We start from the raw sequence: 20090 nt of genomic DNA on the forward strand, positions 1-20090 counted from the left end.
GTTAGCAACTAGCTGGTGAACACAGTTGAGCATTTTGCCATTAAGGGAGACAAAAGAAGTGGGAATATTAGACTTATATTTATAACGTGGACACAGACTCCCAGTGAATGCTATTGTTGCCCATTGTCTCTCCCTCAGAGGGACTGTTGCTTTCATTCTCTTCTACAGAGACTGTGGCAGTGCTAGCTTTGTTACTATGCCAGGAGCATAACATAAGTAGGAAATTAAAAGCTCTTAATGAATAAAAACAGTCCACTGGAACATTTATTTTGAGCCATAGGGTCATTATAACTCAACTGCTACTATACAGATCATGGACTGTAACATGTCAAGAAATGCCACAGTAAACAAGTGCATTTTTTTCATTTACTTATGTGCATATCACAACACTTATATCCTAATACCCTGTGGTCAAAGAGATGTATTGTTTGGAAATCCTGAGGGGATTGATACCACAATCCCCAACCTTGTGTTAGGTGCAACTGTGGTGGCCTTACTAATCATATCACAGCAATAATGAAAAGGCCTTTTGAGCTAAGAAGCCACAGCCAGAATGCCGGGTATTAGTCCACGGGTGGTCTGTTCCTCTTTTGGCAGCCATCCAGGCCTCGAGCTAGGTCATAAACTGATTATATTCCCACTTTAATCTCAATAAACACACCTAAATGAGTTAAACCTGGTTCTGAGAGCTGGCCATAGAAGAAATAAAACAGCCACAATTACCTTAATCAGGATACAGAAAACAAAACAAGGCAGGGAAGACCATGTGTTTTATATATTCACATGCATCTCTATTTCTTATATTCTTTTTTTAAATCTTATATGTATTTTAGCTGTTGATAATCTGTAGTAATTCACCAGTAACCACTTATTTCAGCTCAGGTTGTCTTTCGGGGTGTTGACCTCAGCAAGTCATCCAACTGAAATGATCAAATTGTGTGCGACTGAACTTGGGGTGGGCGTGATGATAGAGGGCTAGTCGTATGCGCACTCAAAAGCCTTACAGATTCAAAACACAAGCAAGAACTAGTTTCAAGAACAGTGGCTGAGGTGCTCTTAACATGTTGTGTATGCTTTATTTCCTCAACAATGAGGATCATGTTGGTTCAAGTAAGGGAAAATAAACAAGCAGCTCCAACGGTTGAGAGAAAATGTCAGTCAGTAAATACAGAACATCGAATGGGACACTACATCTCAAATTTATTCTGTAAGTGAGGTTGCGCAAAGATTAGAGCAGTGGTGGGAAGTAATTCAGTATATTTTCTCAAGCACAATATTTACATACAATTTTATAGTACTTGTACTTTACTTGACAATATTGATTTTCTGTTTAAATGATGTTAAAAATGTGCTAACCTATTAAAAAACAATGCACTGTTAAAGATTAAACCAGTGATTTCCAACTTTTTTGGATGTGACCCCTTCTAAAAGAGCTGTGGGGCCCCTCATCATGTTTCTTAGTTTCTTGTTGCAGTTCCCCCCAAACAGATACAGTCCCCTCCAAAAGTATTGGAAAGGTAAGGATAATTCCTTTGTTTTTGTTGTTCACTGAAGACATTTGGGTTTAAGATCAAAAGATGAGTATGAGACAAGAGTTCAGAATTTCAGCTCTCATTTCCTGGTATTCACATCTAGAAGTGTTAAAAAACTTAGGACATATCACCGTTTGTATTAGATCACTGCATTCTTAGGTGAGCAAAAATAATGGAAAAAGTAATCTTAAAGTAAATAACATTTTAGATTTGGCGGCAATCACCAAACTGTTGCATTCTTCATTTGTGATGTTATTCCAGGCTTTTACCGCAGCTTCTTTCAGTTGTTGTTTGTTTCGAGGTGTTTCTCCCTTCAGTCTCTTCTTAAGGAGGTGAAATGCATGCTCTACTGGGTTAAGGTCAGGTGATTGACTTGGCTAGTCTAAAACCTTCCACTTTTTCACCCTCATGAAGTCCTTTATTTTGTTGGCAGTGTGCTTTGGGTCATTGTCCTCCTGTTTCAATGCATTTCTCCGTAAATTGGCAGACAAAATGTTTCTGTACACTTTGGAATTCATTCTGCTGGTACCATGAGCCTGTTCCAGAAGCAGCCATGTAGGCCCAAGGCATGATATTACCTCCACCATGCTTCACAGATGAGCTTGTATGCTTCGGATCATAAGCAGTTCCTTTCTTTCTCCACACTTTGGCCTTTCCATCACTTTGGTAGAGATTAATCTTGGTCTCATTAGTCCATAAGATTGGGTTTCAGAACTTTTAAGGCTCATCTCTGTACTTCTTTGCAAATTTCAATCTGGCCTTCGGATTCTTCCTGCTGATGAGTGGTTTGCATCTTGTGGTGTGGCCTCTATATTTCAGCTCTCTGAGTCTTCTTCCAACAGTGGATTGTGATACCTTCACCCCTGCACTGTGGAGGTCGTTGGTGATGTCACTAATGTTTTGGGGGTTTTCTTCACAGCTCTCACGATATTTCTGTCATCAACTACTGTAGCTTTCTTTGGTCGACCTGTTCGACATCTGTTGCTAAGTACACCAGGCCACCATCAGGCCATGGCTGGCAGGTCCAATGGCTCTGGTCGATTTTCCTTCTTTTCTCAGCTTGACAATGGCTTGCATTTCTCCCATGTTGGTTTATCCTCTTTAACAGGAAATGCAGTCTTTATAGGTTTGAACCAAGGATGAAAACTTAGACTAGTTATGCAGAGCTAATTAATGTTTGGACAATCAATCTAAAACACCTGGGCTACAAGAAACATCTGTCAGTCACATGTTCCAATAGTTTTGCTCACTTGAAAAATAAGTGGGTTCAAACAAACTGTGATACGTCCTGAGTTGTTTAACACATCTAGATGTGAATTCCACGAAATGAGAGCTGAAATTCTGAACTCTTGTCTCATACTCATCTTTTGATCTTAAACCCAAATGTCTTCAGTGAACAACAAAAACAAAGGAATTTGCCTTACTGTTCCAATACTTTTGGAGGGGACTGTATTTATCCTCTATACATCTAAGTCCAAACAACTACTACAAACAACTGCAAATTTTAATTCTTTCCTCTCCCAATAATCATCTCATTAACCCATCAGATTTATCTTGTGACCTTCTGAATAATACCCAACCCACAGGTTGGGAACCACTGGTCTAAACTTCATAAAACTAGCTCCACCTCAATCAGCTACAACAGTGAAATGCTTTTTACACGTTGTTGCATTAGTATTAACAATTAAAAGTTTATTTAGATGATAATGTTTCTATTATTTACTAAAGTATGATTTGTTATGCTGTTTTAATTATAAAAGATCATTTTTACATTGTATTGGTTACTTAAGTATAAGATTTAAGTACTTCTACCACCACTGGTATACAAACCGTGGTCTACTTGGAAAGAAAAACTAAGAGAATGTGTTCGTACAATAAAAATAATTTTAGTCTCTGATGTGTTGTTTTTCTGGCATCATTCACTGAAACTCTCAGAGTGCAATTTAAATACCAAAATATTAAGAGGTATGCTGAGTCAGGGCTTTCGACACTTGATGAAACTCTGTGCTCCAGGATGACAATGACTCCATCCACAGGGCACAAGGGGTAACTGAATGTCAGCACATTACTGTCAGTGATGGATAAAATACTAAGATTCTTTACTCAAGTAAAATTATAAAAAAAATACTCCATAGCAAATCAAAGTTTAGCATTCAGATTATTTACTTATGTAAAAGCAGCCTTTTTTTATTATGTAAGCATAATATACTATTCTACAAAAGTACTTATAGGAATTTGATTATTACTGCAGTAATGTGAAGCAACATTTTAATGTTAGTTGGCATGAATTAGTTCATTTTCATTTAATTACTAAAACACATATTAAAACTGCACTTAAGTACATTACTTGAGTAAATGCACCACACTTAAGTTACTTTCCACCCCTGATTAACATTATTATATCACACGTAATATATTATATATTACTTGAGTAAATATTATATATCACCAAATAATGACATTTCTTATGGAAGCTGTTACCCTGCAATAAAGATCCACATACAAGTTTGTATTTCCTTGATTTTTATCTGTTAGCTGATGATGTTGACCAGTAGATGGTGCTTCAAAACCATTTGCCAGTACAGTATGAGTGAATTGTGCTGTGTGAAGTCTTGTATGTCATTGCAGATGTTCAGTGTAAAAAGGCCATTTAAGCTGAATAAATGTTTATAATGCAGTCACTGTTCTCTGTATAGATACAGTGCAGTCCACTGTTGATCCTCGGTCATCTGCATTGAGCTCTTTACATCTTTACGGAGCGCCACAAGGCAATAAAGCGAAAACTTTCAGTGAGGTTTCATTTATTTATTGTTTTGTTAATGTTTGTGCAAGGATAAGAGTTACAAAAATCTACAGACTAGACATGATAATATATCCTGTTCCTATCATACAACGTTATTTATACAAGCGTCCTTTAACAGTATGTATATATTCAATCCAATGTACTTATTACACTTTAAAGATATATTGATCATCCTTATAAGACAGACGACAAACACCATCAACAGTAAACAAATTCATCTAAAAACACCCACACAGCCTGAACTGCCCATGTGCAATCTACACATTATGTAAGCCTCAATGATACTGATGTGCTATATCATGTTTCAATTACTTCATGAAAATGAAAACACAGAACCTACAAATGCAGCACAGTTCCCTGTAGTGTTTATAAGTGCATTAGTCACTTGAGTTGTAAGAGAATGCTTTACCTGTATATTGAGGTAACACAGCTGATCTTTTTATATGGAGATGACTACATTATAAGAACATTTTACTGATTTTTCTATTTATTTCCTTGTATTAGTTATATGAGTGGCATGTCTATAATGTCCACAATAAATGTCAATGTTCTCTGTGTAACTGTTGTCCTGCAGCCTGGTCTACTTCTGCCGTCCACTGACCTAGTCTGAGATTTAGGAATGAAGGAAAAATGTAGTTTTGGTTGAGATAAGATTCATTGGTCCACCGCTGGGGAAATGCAATAGAGAGGCAGCATCTCAGGCTGTTGTTTATTAGTTAACTTTAACTATTGGCCAGTGATGCTGCCACTGCCGGTCAGACTGGCCGCTGACTGGCCAGACTGTAGAAGTGTGCAGGATTTTTGTATAATTCTAGCATTTTTCAAATTTGTTTGTAGAAAAAATGGCCAATTCCAGTGAAACTTCATGCCATCTATGTGTTTCTTTCAGCCCTTTTCAAATGTAGCAAGCGCTTAAAAAAAAAAAAAAAGAAAGAACATACATAAAAATTTTACTACCACTCAGTGGTGCCACAGTCTCATATATGTCAAATAGTGTTTGTAATATTGATGCAATTTCCTTGGAGCCAGCATCTATTGACCATTAGAAGAACTTCAACTTCATGCAATTAAAACTTGGTTTTACATTCAGCCATGGACTGTTTAAAATCACTCCCTAGTTCACATACTCACATCTCCCCTTATAACAGACACTCAATAGTTTACTCTGCGGTGAACAATAAATTTAGATTTCCTGGCACTTACGAATCAGCTGCCATGGTGTCTGCCTGTTGGTATATTCTGTCACTGTGGAAGAGGCTCTCTAAGGAAACTTCACTATCAATATAAATAGTGCCCAAGTAATTAACGTTCTAATAGACTACACAGACCATAAGCACAGACTGGAGCATGTCTACATAATGAGTGGTAAAATGTTCCCTTAAGTGTTCCCTCATAATGGAACAGAAACCAGATACAAAGTCCAAGCTCACAGCATTTTTGCAACCTAATAACATGCGATGTTTCATTGTCAGATTTCAGTAAACAGAAGTATTTTCCAGTGCATCCCTTTTATATTCAGCATGGCTATTCAGCATGGAGGCATTCTATAAAATTAGTTTCATAAATTTAAATCCTGTTTCTGTGTAATACAGTACACCAACTTGCCCGAGTCTATGTGTGGGCACACAGTTGTCAGGAACCAGCAGTAGCCGCCCTACACTATACAAGCTTAGTGGTAAATATTCATCATACAGACCGGGTGTCAATGTTTGTTTTGCTGTCAAAAATAGATGTAGTGGCGTGATGGTAATCACAATCACTATGTATCCACTGTGTTCTTCAACCACTTGACTTGTGATTGACTGGAGCTACATGTTACCTTGTTTGTCTGAGGATGAGGAGGAGGTGGATGGTGATGGGGAAGGAGGTTTGACAGGAAAGACCCTGTCAGTGGGTGTGATGCCTGGGCTGCCCAGACCAGAGGAACTAGAGCTGCTGGAGCGGTGTGGTCCCTGGCCCTGTCCAATCACAGGAGCAGGCCGGACAGGTCTGACAGGCGGGGGCCTTAGAGGTGCATTCGGTCTACGAGCCGAAAGAGCAGGTTTAAAAGTGGTCATGGTCTCGGAGGAGGAGCTGCTGCTGCTACGTCTCTGGGCTGCATCTGGATCTCTGATCACCATGGTGTGAAGAGGGCTACCAGGCGGCTCCTGGGCTCCGCCTGTGTGTTTGAGGGGCTCCAATGTGTCCAAAACAACATCAGGGGCATGTTTGGCTACATTCTGTCGCTCCAGATCACGCAACTCACGGAGAGCTGTATTCATTGTTTTCTCTATGTCCTGAACATGAGTAGAAGGAAAAATGATGCTGATATTTAGAAATGCATATCAAACAATCAGACAAGCAGTAACTAAGACCAAGGGCAGAAACAAAATGATTTTAAGTAGGGTTAGTGAATTAATAATACAGAATTACATTTTGTTTATTATACAATTAAGGGTGCATGACAACCACAGTCGTAACATTGTGTTATTTTCTAGATTGATATAAATATGTAAAATGCAGGGAGTAGCATTCACATACTTCAATGTTTTGTTTTGTTTTTAGGTGAGGAACCTCATGTGCCCAACCCAATTACAAATGGACAACCGTGACTAACATCAACGTGCAGTCAGTGGAGCTTCCACTGTATTTATTTCTGTCTATTTCAAAGTTCATTCAAGTATCAACACTCACCTCAGCGAGAGCTTCAGCCTCGAGTGCCTTGTGATCTCCTAAACTTGTATGCCGAGTGGTGCTGGGTGAAGACCGTTGAGAGTGGCTGTCAATGAAGGCCTTTCTATCTGGGTGGCTGCCCAGACCGCCAAATGTGGTGAGACGCCGCTTCTCCGGGCTGTCTGTTGGGCCCCTGCTAACAGCTAATTTGTGTGGGCTGCAGGGCCGAGGCATAACCCTAGGGGGCAGGTCTGCAGCTCGGGTGGGGCTGTGACTATCAGCGTCACTCCTGTGGCGTGGAACTGCAGCGCCATCTGATCGCACTCTCACCCTAAGAAAAATCAGTTTGATACTTTATTAGTTTAAATGTCTACACCATGTATACATTGTATGTATTGTGTGTGCGCTTGTGCCCCCTCTCACTACTTATGGCATATATCCCATGAAATTTAAACAAACCCCACCTTCCCAGTGCAGCTCCAAAGCGATGCTCAGGTGTGTGTTCGCAAGGAGACTGATGGTCATTTCTGGACGGGGCTCTTTCATCGTGGTGTGGTACACTGCGGGCCTCACTATCAGGCCTCTGAATGCTATCTGAAAATGCATCATCCCTAATACAGACAGACAGACAGACAGAAGAGACTGATCTCAATTAATGGCTTCTGTCCTCAGGAAATGTTAAAATTGGCCTTTACTTTGAGAGATCGAACTTTGGTTTTAATTTTGTTACCTGCCCTGTGACAGAAAAGTGGTTATCAGGCAAGAGGCCGGAGCAGAAATTAAAGTCAATTTCGAGGCATTTGAGGATTTACCCAAGTGCTCCTCCTTACAATTTAACAGCTAATTGCTGATTGGGGGCCATTTGTTTCCATCACAACTAGTTGCGTCAAGGCAACAAGAAAAACTCACAAGAAAACAGGAGCATTTCATTAACACTGATGACTCCAGAGGCCATGCTTTTTGAAAACACAGTTCGTGAGGATGATAACAATAGATGCATTTTGGGAAAACAGAGCAACATAAATAATGACCAAGCCCAAAGTAGCTGTTGCCCTGCAGCAGAACCAAGGACTTCACGACTGGATCACTTGTCTGATGCTGTTTTATACCAAAACATTGCCTGTTCAATATAACCCAAATCGTTTTGCGATTGTGTTTTTGTGGCCTTCACAGACCAAATGTATTTACTCACATGTCTTGTACAACAATGTACTGATGTGGAATCAGCCCGTCCACACCGTTATGTCGGCCCTCCCACCAGTCCTCAGAGGCTCGCAGGTAGAGTAACAGAGAGGCTCCTTTCTTGAAGGAAAGCTCTCTAGGACTTCGGCCCACGTAGTCAAACTTGGCTATGGCCTCAATTTGCTCCAGCTCTGCAATACAGAGAATACAAATTACAATACAAAGAAATGTGACAGAATCCAATTTGAGACATTTTTTCAGCTCTTACAGGTACGGCTGCAGTCCTTACAGTGGCGACTCACCTTCATCACTAGTGTTGGGTCCGGTACCATTGTCTACCTCGTCAAGAGCTCCTGGCTCACTGTGTGGGCTTTCACTGAATGGAGGAATATGGAGTCAGAGACACAAAAGAATAGACAGAGTCCTTCATTCCCCAATTTATACAAAATGTGCAAATGAAAGACATAAAATGTCTGACTCAGTATGATTTTGGAGTTTCTCAGTTGTCAACACAAATGTTTTTTTTTCTTTCAAATTATTAAACACAAAAACTAAATATAGGAAATGAAAACTAACCCTAAACCACCTTCCAAATGAAATCTGAGATTCACAACTCGATTTAGCATTCAAATAATAAATGCACAGTAGAATACATCTTTGTAAGACCCAGTTGAACAGTTTGTCACAATATGGTTGTTTGTGTACGCAAACATAACAATAACAAACAAATATAATAAAATACTGCTGCTACATGGTGTCCAACAAACTAGACACACAGAAACTACATAACTAGAATATATTTCAGCATTTACGAGTGTGCCAGATATACAGCAGTGTGCATTCTGCCTAAGCCTTAAGTTATGGTAAAAAGTAGAAAATGTATACTTTTTTCTGTTGATAACAAAAAAAAATGGGCGGCAAATGGCTGCATATAAATAGATCTTTTATCCAACACACTTCACAAGTTGGGATCAAACTTATGCTTGTGATTAGTGGACTATACTTGCTCTACCGCCTGAGCCACAGCCGCCCCATAAACCATACATTAACATCATGTTGGGCAGCTTGTCTAGCACTTACCAGTACTCTTCCCCAACAGCCATGCACTTTTCATACACAGGTCCTTCCAACTCACGCTGGGTTGGAAAGATGGCCTCATGGTGGATGATAATGGTCTTAATAACCTCGTTAACATGCGCCTGGCAGGACACAGGGTCCTGCTCATCTGGTATTGGCATCAATGTGGGGCCAAAGCAAATAGCCAGGTTATAGGGGTCCATCATGTTCTCATCACTGTACTGAGAAAGACTACAAAGATTGCAGAAGCAATTAATATCACATTTCTAAGTGTCAAATAAGTGAAATTTGTTGTGACAGGACTTACTGATTTAGAAATGCAAACAGGTATCTCATGACGATGATCACAGGCCGCTGAAGGGTCACAATTATCTGCTGGAGGTGATGAGCTCTTTCTGCACCCGAGTCAAGCTCTGAAGAAAAAAAGAAAGAAATTAAGAAAGAGCAAAAAATGTATAAAAAAACTACACTAAATACAAAAACCTTTTCAGATGTTCTATTGAATGTGACTCACTGGTTGTGGACATGAGGTCGAGGAAACGCTCCTTGGGGAACAGTGGGTTTTCCAGACCCCTGAAGTAGAGCTTAAGAACGCCTGCCACAGAGTTGATGTCATGATCACTCTGATCATCCACCAGAGGATCCTCTCCTATAGACATAGCATACATTTAATTCACTCATTAATCCTTCACTGCTATCATTGTTCATGTAACATGGCACTGAGACAATATAAACTACGTGTATTTCAAGTTGGGGGGGTTAATCTAAACATTGAGAGTGCAGTTATGTTTCCTCATTTATTATTGGTCCATGATGCTGATCTTACGTATCATGCATCTAAAATGGTTTACATGTCCATTAGGGGGCTACATGTTACATATGGCGGCTTTATTTGCACTTTAGAGTCCCGCGGGAGAGACTGTGGCTTGTGAGGGGGAAAAAACGCAATTTAAAATCAGTAGAGAGAAAATAGCACAGTGGGACTAACCTCTTTCAAATGCATTCTTAATGTCATTGACTTCGACCTGGGAGCCTGGAACTCGAAATATACCTTGCTGCTGAAGGCCTGTGGACAGATAGAGCCTTTAACGTAAAATTAAAAACAAAGTCCTTTCATTTCATTTCTTTGTACATTTACTGTACAGAAAATAGTAAACTAACAGTATATGCACAGCACTTAAAGCCAAAAGGTCAAATCACATAAACAAACAAATGTATAAAATAAAGCATCTAACAGCGGGTTAGTTTAAGCTACATTGTGAGTGTGGGTATGTACTGTATGTTTGTGACAGAAATGGTGTAAAATGGAGTAAGCCTGAAAGACCAGAGCAGACTGCAGCAGAAGCAAATGAAAGAAAGAAAGAAAGAGTTATGAGATTAAGGTTGCCCCCTGCTAGAATATTACTCGACTAATTAATGATTAAATCCTTGGTTGACATTTTTAGTGAATTAGTGGGTTTTTTCCCTGGTCCTTTTCATGGATATTGAAGCATTTATTTTAAAATAATAATCACATATCTGTCTTCACTATAATATTCACAAACACGCTTTTGACATTAAAAAGCACTTGATTTTATGAGATCCTATTGAGTCCGTTACATCTTTTGAAACATTTCAGGAAGAAAAACTGGTGTGTCCACCCTTCGTCCTAATATTCATACAAGCTCCCGGTGCTTGCTTATTGTGTGAATCAAGTTGCAGCTGTGTTTGTAAAAATAAGAGATGTCCAGCACTGCAAATTTTGTTACAAAAGTTCATGTTACATTATGATAAGGACTTTAAAAAATTTAGTCCCTGCTGCATCTGGGTGAAATGTGGTTCCAGAGTTCCCTAAAATTTTCCTGTTGTGGAAAAGGTCTATTTGTAGACTAAAGACTTTTCTCCCCCGGTCTAGGACATTCCTATTAAAAATAATATTATAACATTCCTCCATTAAAAAATAATTACTAAAAATTAATTCACAAACACAAGTGTATGATTCCCTCATACAAACGCTAAACTAACAAAAATGTGACCTTATATAAAAAGACGGTGAGACGGAGTATGAGAAAGCTCAGGTTACTGTGTCCACAGTCATTTTGAGGAAAGACAATGTATGAACACAACAGGAACCTACCATACAGATTGATGTATCGAACACAGCTCTCAACCACCACTGGTATAGGCTGCCCTGAGTCCTACCAGACAGATTCAAATGATCATTCTTGGAAGCACATAAACAGAAAATAACAGAAAAATAGTCATGCCAGCATGGTTAGGCATTTAATGATTTTTTAAATAACTGATTTTAAGTGTATAGAACACAAATAAGAATCATGTTAGTGTTTGCACCACCATATATTACTATTACTACAGTATTTTCACAGGAATGCCAACAGGACAGAGGCACAGAAATGTTGGTTAGTGTACTGAAAACAGTGTGATGAACCCGCCCTGCTATAAGACAGAGTACCTGACTCCTGGCACGGACATTCCGTCTTCCCCTGGGCAGAGAGCAGTAAGGCACGGAGACAGAAGAAGAGAGGCAACAATAACCACAACAGGTTAGTGAGAGAGACAGATTGTACAGAGATAGAGAAAGAGGAGGCCTGGCCTGAGAGAATAGCCAAAGCATCGGTGCCTTGTGGGGTGTGAGGACATGGCTCTGCGGGGGAGTGTGTGGGGAGGGAGGGTGCTACCCGAGAGGATAGGGGGGCTACGTATAGTAAAGCATTTTTTACAGCCAGAAAGGACTGTGTGCCCATCACAATCTCCTAAAGCGCAAGGTGTCATTAAACTACACTCTTCAAGCGGAAGAAATTTCACTTTATTATCAGTTAAGACAATTAAAAAGAGAAAATTGTAATAACTTAGAACCTGGAAAAGGGGAACATTTGGAAACCATTAAATCGCTTATTAAAAATGTTTTTCTGCCAATCAACTAATAGGTTAAGCTTTACGGAATCCTGATGTTTATCGCCACTGCTGTTGAAGCTTACTATGTCTAACTGGCCCCGTTTGATTGAACAGTAGAGTGAATGTGGCCATGTGTTTATTTGCATAGCCTAGCATGGCTGGTGAATAGCCAACTGAAATAAATTAGGCCAAATTAACTCACTGTCTGGAGCTCACGGGAAACAGAATGTTAAGCAAACCCTGCACCAGTGCAGTTCTTAGCAAATCAAACAATTTTCACACCTTGTTCAACTGGTTTTCACCTGAACCTGTGTTTTCTATATCTTTAAGACTGTAAAGACAAGGCAATGAGCAAGAGGAAAGTCAGTGCATGAGTGAGCCAATGTTTGGGTAAAAGAGTGGGCAAAGGCAAGAGATCCCCCAAGGACTGCTAGTGAGACAGCTGAGCTCATGGAGAGACAAAGAGCACAGATAGGCTAATACCTGAATGAAGGCCTCCATATTGCCGTTAAACAGCTTACGGTTAAAAATGGAGTGAGGTCTAGCCTTCCGCATTCTCTGGGGTTTAGGGGGAAGAGTGGGGGGCCTGGGGAGATGGTGGGGGGGTGTATCGTTGGTACATGGTAAATATGAAGAATAATGCAACTGGTATAATTACACATCAAAGTACTTACATTTCTTCTAAAATGTATTTGTTGCCATGTCTTTACCACAGTAATTTGCATTTTCCAAAAACAACAATGCTCAAAAAGTAAAAGAATGGTTTGATTATTTGGGAAATATGCTTATTTGCTTTCCTTTCCAATGGTTAGCTTAGCACAAAGAATGGAAACAGAGGGAAAACAGCATGCCTGGCTCTCTCAAAAGTTTTTATGTATCATTCGCAAAATAAAAAAAAAAAAAAAAAAAAAGCTGAAAAATTGACATTATACTAGCTACAGTGGGTACGGAAAGTATTCAGACCCCTTTAAACTTTTCACTCTTTGTTTCATTGCAGCCATTTTCCAAAAATCAAAAAAAGTTCATTTTATTTCTCAGTAATGTACACTCAGCACCCCATCTTGACAGAAAAAAAAACAGAAATGTAGAAATTTTTGCAAATTTATTAAAAAAGAAATACTGAAATATCACATGGTCATAAGTATTCAGACCCTTTGCTCAGTATTTAGTAGAAGCACCCTTTTGATCTAATACAGCCATGAGTCGTTTTGGGAAAGATGCAACAAGTTTTTCACATCTGGATTTGGGTATCCTCTGCCATTCCTCCTTGCAGATCCTCTCCAGTTCTGTCAGGTTGGATGGTAAATGTTGGTGGACAGCCATTTTCAGGTCTCTCCAGAGATGCTCAATTGGGTTTAACTCAGGGCTCTGGCTGGGCCATTCAAGAACAGCCACGGAGTTGTTGTGAAGCCACTCCTTCGTTATTTTAGCGGTGTGCTTAGGGTCATTGTCTTGTTGGAAGGTAAACCTTCGGCCCAGTCTGAGGTCCAGAGCACTCTGGAAAAGGTTTTCGTCCAGGATATCCCTGTACTTGGCCGCATTCATCTTTCCCTCGATTGCAACCAGTCGTCCTGTCCCTGCAGCTGAAAAACACCCCCGCAGCATGATGCTGCCACCACCATGCTTCACTGTTGAGACTGTATTGGACAGGTGATGAGCAGTGCCTGATTTTCTCCACACATACCGCTTAGAATTAAAGGCCAAAAAGTTCTATCTTGGTCTCATCAGACCAGAGGATCTTATTTATCACCATCTTGGAGTCCTTCAGGTGTTTTTTAGCAAACTCCATGCGGGCTTTCATGTGTCTTGCACTGAGGAGAGGCTTCCGTCGGGCCACTCTGCCATAAAGCCCCGACTGGTGGATTGCTGCAGTGATGGTTGACTTACTACAACTTTCTCCCATCTCCCGACTGCATCTCTGGAGCTCAGCCACAGTGACCTTTGGGTTCTTCTTTACCTCTCTCACCAAGGCTCTTCTCCCCCGATAGCTCAGTTTGGCCGGACGGCCAGCTCTAGGAAAGGTTCTGGTCGTCCCAAACGTCTTCCATTTGAGGATTATGGAGGCCACTGTGCTCTTAGGAACCTTAAGTGCAGCAGAATTTTTTTTTTAACCTTGGCCAGATCTGTGCCTTGCCACAATTCTGTCTCTGAGCTCTTCAGGCAGTTCCTTTGACCTCATGATTCTCATTTGCTCTGACATGCACTGTGAGCTGTAAGGTCTTATATAGACAGGTGTGTGGCTTTCCAATCAGTAAGTCCAATCAGTATAATCAAACACAGCTGGACTCAAATGAAGGTGTAGAACCATCTCAAGGATGATCAGAAGAAATAGACAGCACCTGAGTTAAATATGAGTGTCACGGCAAAGGGTCTGAATACTTATGACCATGTGATATTTCAGTTTTTCTTTTTTAATAAATTTGCAAAAATTTCTACATTTCTGTTTGTTTCTGTCAAGATGGGGTGCTGAGTGTACATTACTGAGAAATAAAATGAACTTTTTTGATTTTTGGAAAATGGCTGCAATGAAACAAAGAGTGAAAAATTTAAAGGGGTCTGAATACTTTCCGTACCCACTGTATTTCAGGTCTGTTAGTGGTAGATTATTTTTAGAGAACTATCATGAGAGTGGTATCCATCTTCTAACCTAACTCTTGGCAAAAAAGCAAATAAGCATATATCCCCAAATGTCAAACTATTCCTTTACATAGCCTTAGACAGCTGCAAACTTTATCACAGTCTTTTGACTACAGGGAATTATCACACACAAAATTCAATAAAGATTTGACTACATTTAATGAGGTGTACCATAAATCAAAATAGGCAAAGGTCAAACGCTTGTATTCAATTAATCATGACGATGCCTTGTCAATATTTGTTCATTTTCTTTTGAATTTATAAACAGAACAACAGCAGGACAGTATCTATCTCTCTGGCATTTCATTTCTTAGTCTTAACATAACTTTATAGATTAAAACCTGAGCACCACCTTCTCTGATTAGGATCAGACCCTTTGTTCAGCATATAAGAGGAAAACTCTTGTTCCCACACTGATCTCATTCCTGCCACATCCAGGGACAGAGGAAGAATTTTACACATCATCGCCTACTTTATTCACCCTCTTGTCACTGGACATCTTACCTTGTTGTTCCATATTCAGCCCTCTCCCCTAAAAGAAAAAACAGCAGAGAATGAGACTAAATTAGTATACGCTAGTTTTACAATCACAGAAGTTAGCTGTACGGTTGAGTGCTGGCCGACTATACACTGGCTGGCAGATGGAGACGGAAAGGGGTGTTATGAGAAAACAGGCATCTATTCAGTCAGGCTCAATGGGGTGAGTGCCATGGCTGCATTTGACTCCCCGCCAGGCAGCGGTCATTCAGCGGTCGCCCTAGAAACGGCACAAGAGCCCCAGAAGGGGATGGCTTGTCTACTCGCTCTGCAAAGTGAAAATGTATCCAGGGGCAACAAGAGAGGGAGCTTGTGGGAGCTGATTTGTACAGTGCGATGATGATTTTGTGATATCTGCTTCACATTTGCACACAGATGTCTCACTCTACGCAAAAATGTAGGCCTCACTTTAACCAGTCAATCAAATATTCAAGGATCACATCATGTGTCAGACAGCTTCCAACACAACTCAACTTTAAGCTAAATTTCAACCCTAAAGCAGATATTTGAGTCTAAAGTAGAAACACAAGGGCATGTAACAATTTTATTCACTCTTTTGGCTGCTGAGGTTAATGCATATTAAATATGAGGAATATATGAAGGAAAATATTGCCAAGGAAAGTATGGCAAGAAATACCCTTCAAGTCGAGTACTACTAGTAGTTTGCACCCTTTATGCCTCTTTTTGGTCCAAAAATGGTCAAGCTCTCAAGTGAAGAAAAACTTCATTACAACACAATTATGTGAGCATGGACAGAGCTCAAAATAAACTGAAAAATTGAACAAATTAAAAAAAAATAAGACACTTAACCCCTAGTTGCTCCAGAGCTGTGCGACCTCTGACATACAGTATCTCACAAAAGTGAGTACACCCCTCACATTATTGTAAATTGGTCAATGACATATAAAGCTTCTAAAAAAAAAAGCTTTATTTTTAAAAAAATCTTTTCAAAAAGGATATAATTCAATTTTTTAAAATTAGAACAATGTGTATAAACAAGTTTTATTTGTCAAATAACATTTCAAAGTGTTTAAATACAATTCTTTTACATTTTTTTTTTTTAACTTCACAGCCCAAAAAATGTCAGGTGGCGCAACCAAATATTTGTAACAATATATGTATTTTCCAACTATTCATTCTAAGTTATAGCTCTGGCAAGTATTAGAGTGTCTATAGGCTTAACAAATTATTATTTTGTGCTTGTGCTTTTGTATTTACAATTATCTAAGATTATTGCATTCTAGAGGTCAATTATTTAGTATCTTTAGCATCCAATTTTACATTTATTGATGGAAAAATAAGTATACAAAAATACAAATTAACATTGTTTTAAACCATATGTTCGCTTAACCTATTATTTATCAGTTAAAATCCATATTTTAGCTGGTCGCACCACCTGACAATTCAGTTGCGCCACCTGACAACATATTAGTAATGACAGCGAATATACTGAGAAATTGCAATTTTCTTTCAAATGTCAACAGTCTCTATTGAAGTAATGAACTGATTAAAAACAGGATACATGATATCACATTCAGTTAAAACAACTAGGCTACAGTGCAGTGGATACACTGTATGAAGTTGTAATTGAACAACAATGTTTTTAATGTTCCTTCACTGGTCTTGCTTCCACTGTTGCCTCACTTTTTGCTGTTCTGGACCGCTAGTTAATTAGTTAGTCACAGTTTTCCCTCCATCTTCCTCCTCAGATATCTATAAATAGGGATGTTGGATCACTTTTTTTGCCCCTGATCCGAGTCATTTAATATTTAGTATCTGCCAATTCCCGATCCAATACTTGTATTTTACTAGATAATACAGTTGCACAGTGTACACGTCAGGATGGCTATGTTTAATTAAATTTCTCTATCCTTAAAAGTATCCTTGTGTGTTGCGTCGGGGGAGCTTTGGATTGAATTACCTTAGTGAACTCACTGTATTCGGTTTAATGTTGATTTTATTTTTTCTCTAATATCCATCAGCTCTGGGAATTTCATCATGGAGGAGTAGAAGAGGACTCCAGTGGCAATCTGTGAAGCTCTGGTGAACTCCATGCTCAAGAGGGTTAAGGCAGTGCTGGAAAATAATGGTGGCCACACAAAATATGGACACTTTGGGCCCAATTTGGACATTTTCACTTGTAGGGGTTTACTCACTTTTGTTGCTAGCGGTTTAGACATTAATGGCTGAGTAATGTGTTATTTTGAGGGGACAGCAAATTTACACTGTAGCAAAGTGTCATTTCTTCAATGTTGTCAAATGAAAAGATAATCAAATATTTACAAAAATGTGAGGGGTGTGCTCACTTTTGTGAGATACTGTATATAGCAATTGTAAGTTGCTTTGGATAAAAGTGTCAGCTAAATGAATAAATGTAATGTGAATGTAATCCACAAACATTGACCCACAAGAATCTGAAAAGTACGTAATGATCCACCAACCAATAAATATCCAAAAGCAGATGTTTACAGCATTTTGAAGTAGCAACGCATTGACATGGGAAGATGTTAGGGGTGTGAAGAGTTCTCACAACATTAAATTGTGACGATATTTCTCGTCAAGGTGAAAAGCTGTCTCATGATATCAGCATGACGGGGTGTAAGGCTGAAATTAGTAACAGACAAGACACGAACAACATGCAAGCAACATTTCAGACTGCACATGCATTGTTTTGCATTTTGTGACTTCATTCAAATGAAAGACAATTTTTCCAGTCATATATTACATCATTGAAGACTTCTTAAAAACAGTGTTAAAATATCATTCTGTCTCATTCTCGTGAACCCAATATACTATATCATCTCATCTTGTGAGCTAGGTGTATCATCACACCCCTAGAAGATATACATCCTTATTCACACTTTTGGCTTAATGCCATAGCCTACAAGCAAAGTACTTTTTTAGCCACTGACCTGATTCTGTCTATTTGTCAAGTAAATGGCAAATTCAGTATAATATAGATTTGCATTTTAATTCCAAAAACAGATCATGTACAACTGGATTTATTTTTATATATTTTTGTTGAAAACAGATTTATGGGAAATTCCTCGTAGCACCATGTGCATATCAAGGAATCCCAAAAAACTAGTCAAATCTTATTTTAGTTCTGATGGATGTTTTTCTATTACTGGTACTTTACTCACATTACACTAAACTTTATATAAACGAACCCTAACTATTACCATCACTGTCCACTCCACTAATGTACAGCACGATAAGTCTTACCTTCTCCTAGTGTCTGCTTCAGAAGGTCATGCTTGGCCTGCAGTTTGACAATGAGATTACTGCCATTCAAGTACTCCTTATATTTCTGCAGATGAAATAAAAAAAGACAAATAGCGATTTTTAATTATAGTGAATGTGCTCCACGTTCTGCTCTCATTTGTTGAGAACTCACAGTAAAGTAGAAGCCCTCAGTCTCTTGCTGATTGGCTCGTCTCTTAGTGATGTTTGCCTTGCTCATGTAGGAGTCAGAGGAAGCCGATTTGACAGACTCTGTGGATTGGCTATGCTGGAAGGCCTCTGACACGTCAAAGTCCTCTACTGTGAGCATGTCCTGAAGGGTCTGCATGGTGGCGTCAAGGGTCTTCCTCACCTGGCGCACACAGCATAAAAACACATTCGAAACTTTAATTTCAACAATATCCCCTATTAGAGCATATATTTGTTCATTTGGTGAGTTGTACATAAAAAACAACATCATCAAAAGTAATAATATTTCCAAATACGTCTTCTTAGTTTCACAAACAAGCAGTATTGTGTAACAAGCCAGCACAGTCTAAGTTCCACTACAGTCCATTTTCACAGCAGTTTGACTGACACACTGTAAACAGGAGAGTAATTAGCTTCCTAGCATGGAGCATCGTGGCATGAAAGATTAACTATGTTCCTTCCATGCAAGGCATACAGGAGGGCAGTGTGCATTTCTTTATTCACAACAGACAGGCAATGACACAGATCCACACCCTGATGACCTTTAAACAGGCCTATGTGAGTCACAGTGACCTTGGTGACTCCAGGCCAGAAGGCCAGGGAGCATGCTGGGGCCGCCCCCAGTAGAGGCAGGAGACTGTATGAGAGACGACCACGCAGGTCAGTATCAGATTAAAGATGAATACAAACGCAGGTTGACAATCCTGAAGACTGGTTGTTTGCCGTCCCATGTTTGTGTGAATTGGGGGTGAGGGTGATGTTGTTGGCTGCCGATCCCAGTTTAAAACATAGCAAAGCCAAAGGAGGTATTTGAATGCCTCAGTTAAACAAACAGCCCTTTGATGAGTGAAATAGAAGTGGTTATTCTTAACATGACAGAAATAATCTTTCAGTTAGAGGGTCCTAATAGAGACAAAGTTATTTTGTGTCCCATCTTTCTCAATAGTTCGACATATTGGGACATCCTCTAATTCTCTTTTTGCTGAGAATTGATTCATTCCACTCTCACGCCTGTATGGTAAATATGAAACCAGCTAACCTGCCTCTGTCCAAGGGTAGAAAAAACCCAATAAACTCGCCTTCCAACCAATTCTAACTAACTTCACTAATTAACAAGTATCACATAACTGCACTACATATTTTTGTACAGATTAAAGAAATTACACATAATGTTTTGACAGAGCTTTTGAGGTGCTGGTTGGTGGATTTTGTTACTGCTGGACAGAGACGGGGCTAGATGTTTCCTCCTATTACCAGTTTTTCTGCTAAGCTAACCGGCTGCTGGTTGTAGCTTCATATTCATATTTTTATTATATTTTTCATATTTAACAGACAGATATGAG

The 20090-nt window shown here is 39.3% G+C and overlaps 1 protein-coding gene across 4 annotated transcripts in view; it reads right to left on the reverse strand.

Annotated features, from left to right (window-relative positions):
* Positions 1 to 4322: 4322 nt before the first annotated feature.
* Positions 4323 to 20090, reverse strand: part of LOC119885946 (SLIT-ROBO Rho GTPase-activating protein 3-like) — a 34521-nt gene continuing 18753 nt past the window's right edge. Inside the window, exons 9-22 of one of the 4 annotated variants that reach the window (XM_038696324.1) lie at positions 18713 to 18910; positions 18541 to 18625; positions 15283 to 15310; positions 12625 to 12727; positions 11363 to 11423; positions 10235 to 10312; positions 9761 to 9895; positions 9554 to 9659; positions 9250 to 9477; positions 8472 to 8545; positions 8180 to 8360; positions 7452 to 7598; positions 7009 to 7318; positions 4323 to 6611 (exon numbers count right to left, since the gene is read on the reverse strand). In XM_038696324.1, coding sequence (XP_038552252.1) covers positions 6144 to 6611; positions 7009 to 7318; positions 7452 to 7598; positions 8180 to 8360; positions 8472 to 8545; positions 9250 to 9477; positions 9554 to 9659; positions 9761 to 9895; positions 10235 to 10312; positions 11363 to 11423; positions 12625 to 12727; positions 15283 to 15310; positions 18541 to 18625; positions 18713 to 18910 — 2202 coding nt within the window. In that variant the 3' untranslated portion in view covers positions 4323 to 6143. Of the gene's footprint in view, positions 6612 to 7008; positions 7319 to 7451; positions 7599 to 8179; positions 8361 to 8471; positions 8546 to 9249; positions 9478 to 9553; positions 9660 to 9760; positions 9896 to 10233; positions 10313 to 11362; positions 11730 to 12624; positions 12728 to 15282; positions 15311 to 18540; positions 18626 to 18712; positions 18911 to 20090 lie in introns of those variants that run through there. The other 3 variants (XM_038696325.1, XR_005441406.1, XR_005441405.1) reach the window with 3 other exon arrangements.

This window comes from Micropterus salmoides, unplaced genomic scaffold (genome assembly GCF_014851395.1).
Source record: "Micropterus salmoides isolate LMB-PRFRI ecotype aquatic unplaced genomic scaffold, ASM1485139v1 Ms_hic_scaffold_4, whole genome shotgun sequence".
Taxonomy (NCBI): Eukaryota; Metazoa; Chordata; class Actinopteri; order Centrarchiformes; family Centrarchidae; genus Micropterus; species Micropterus salmoides.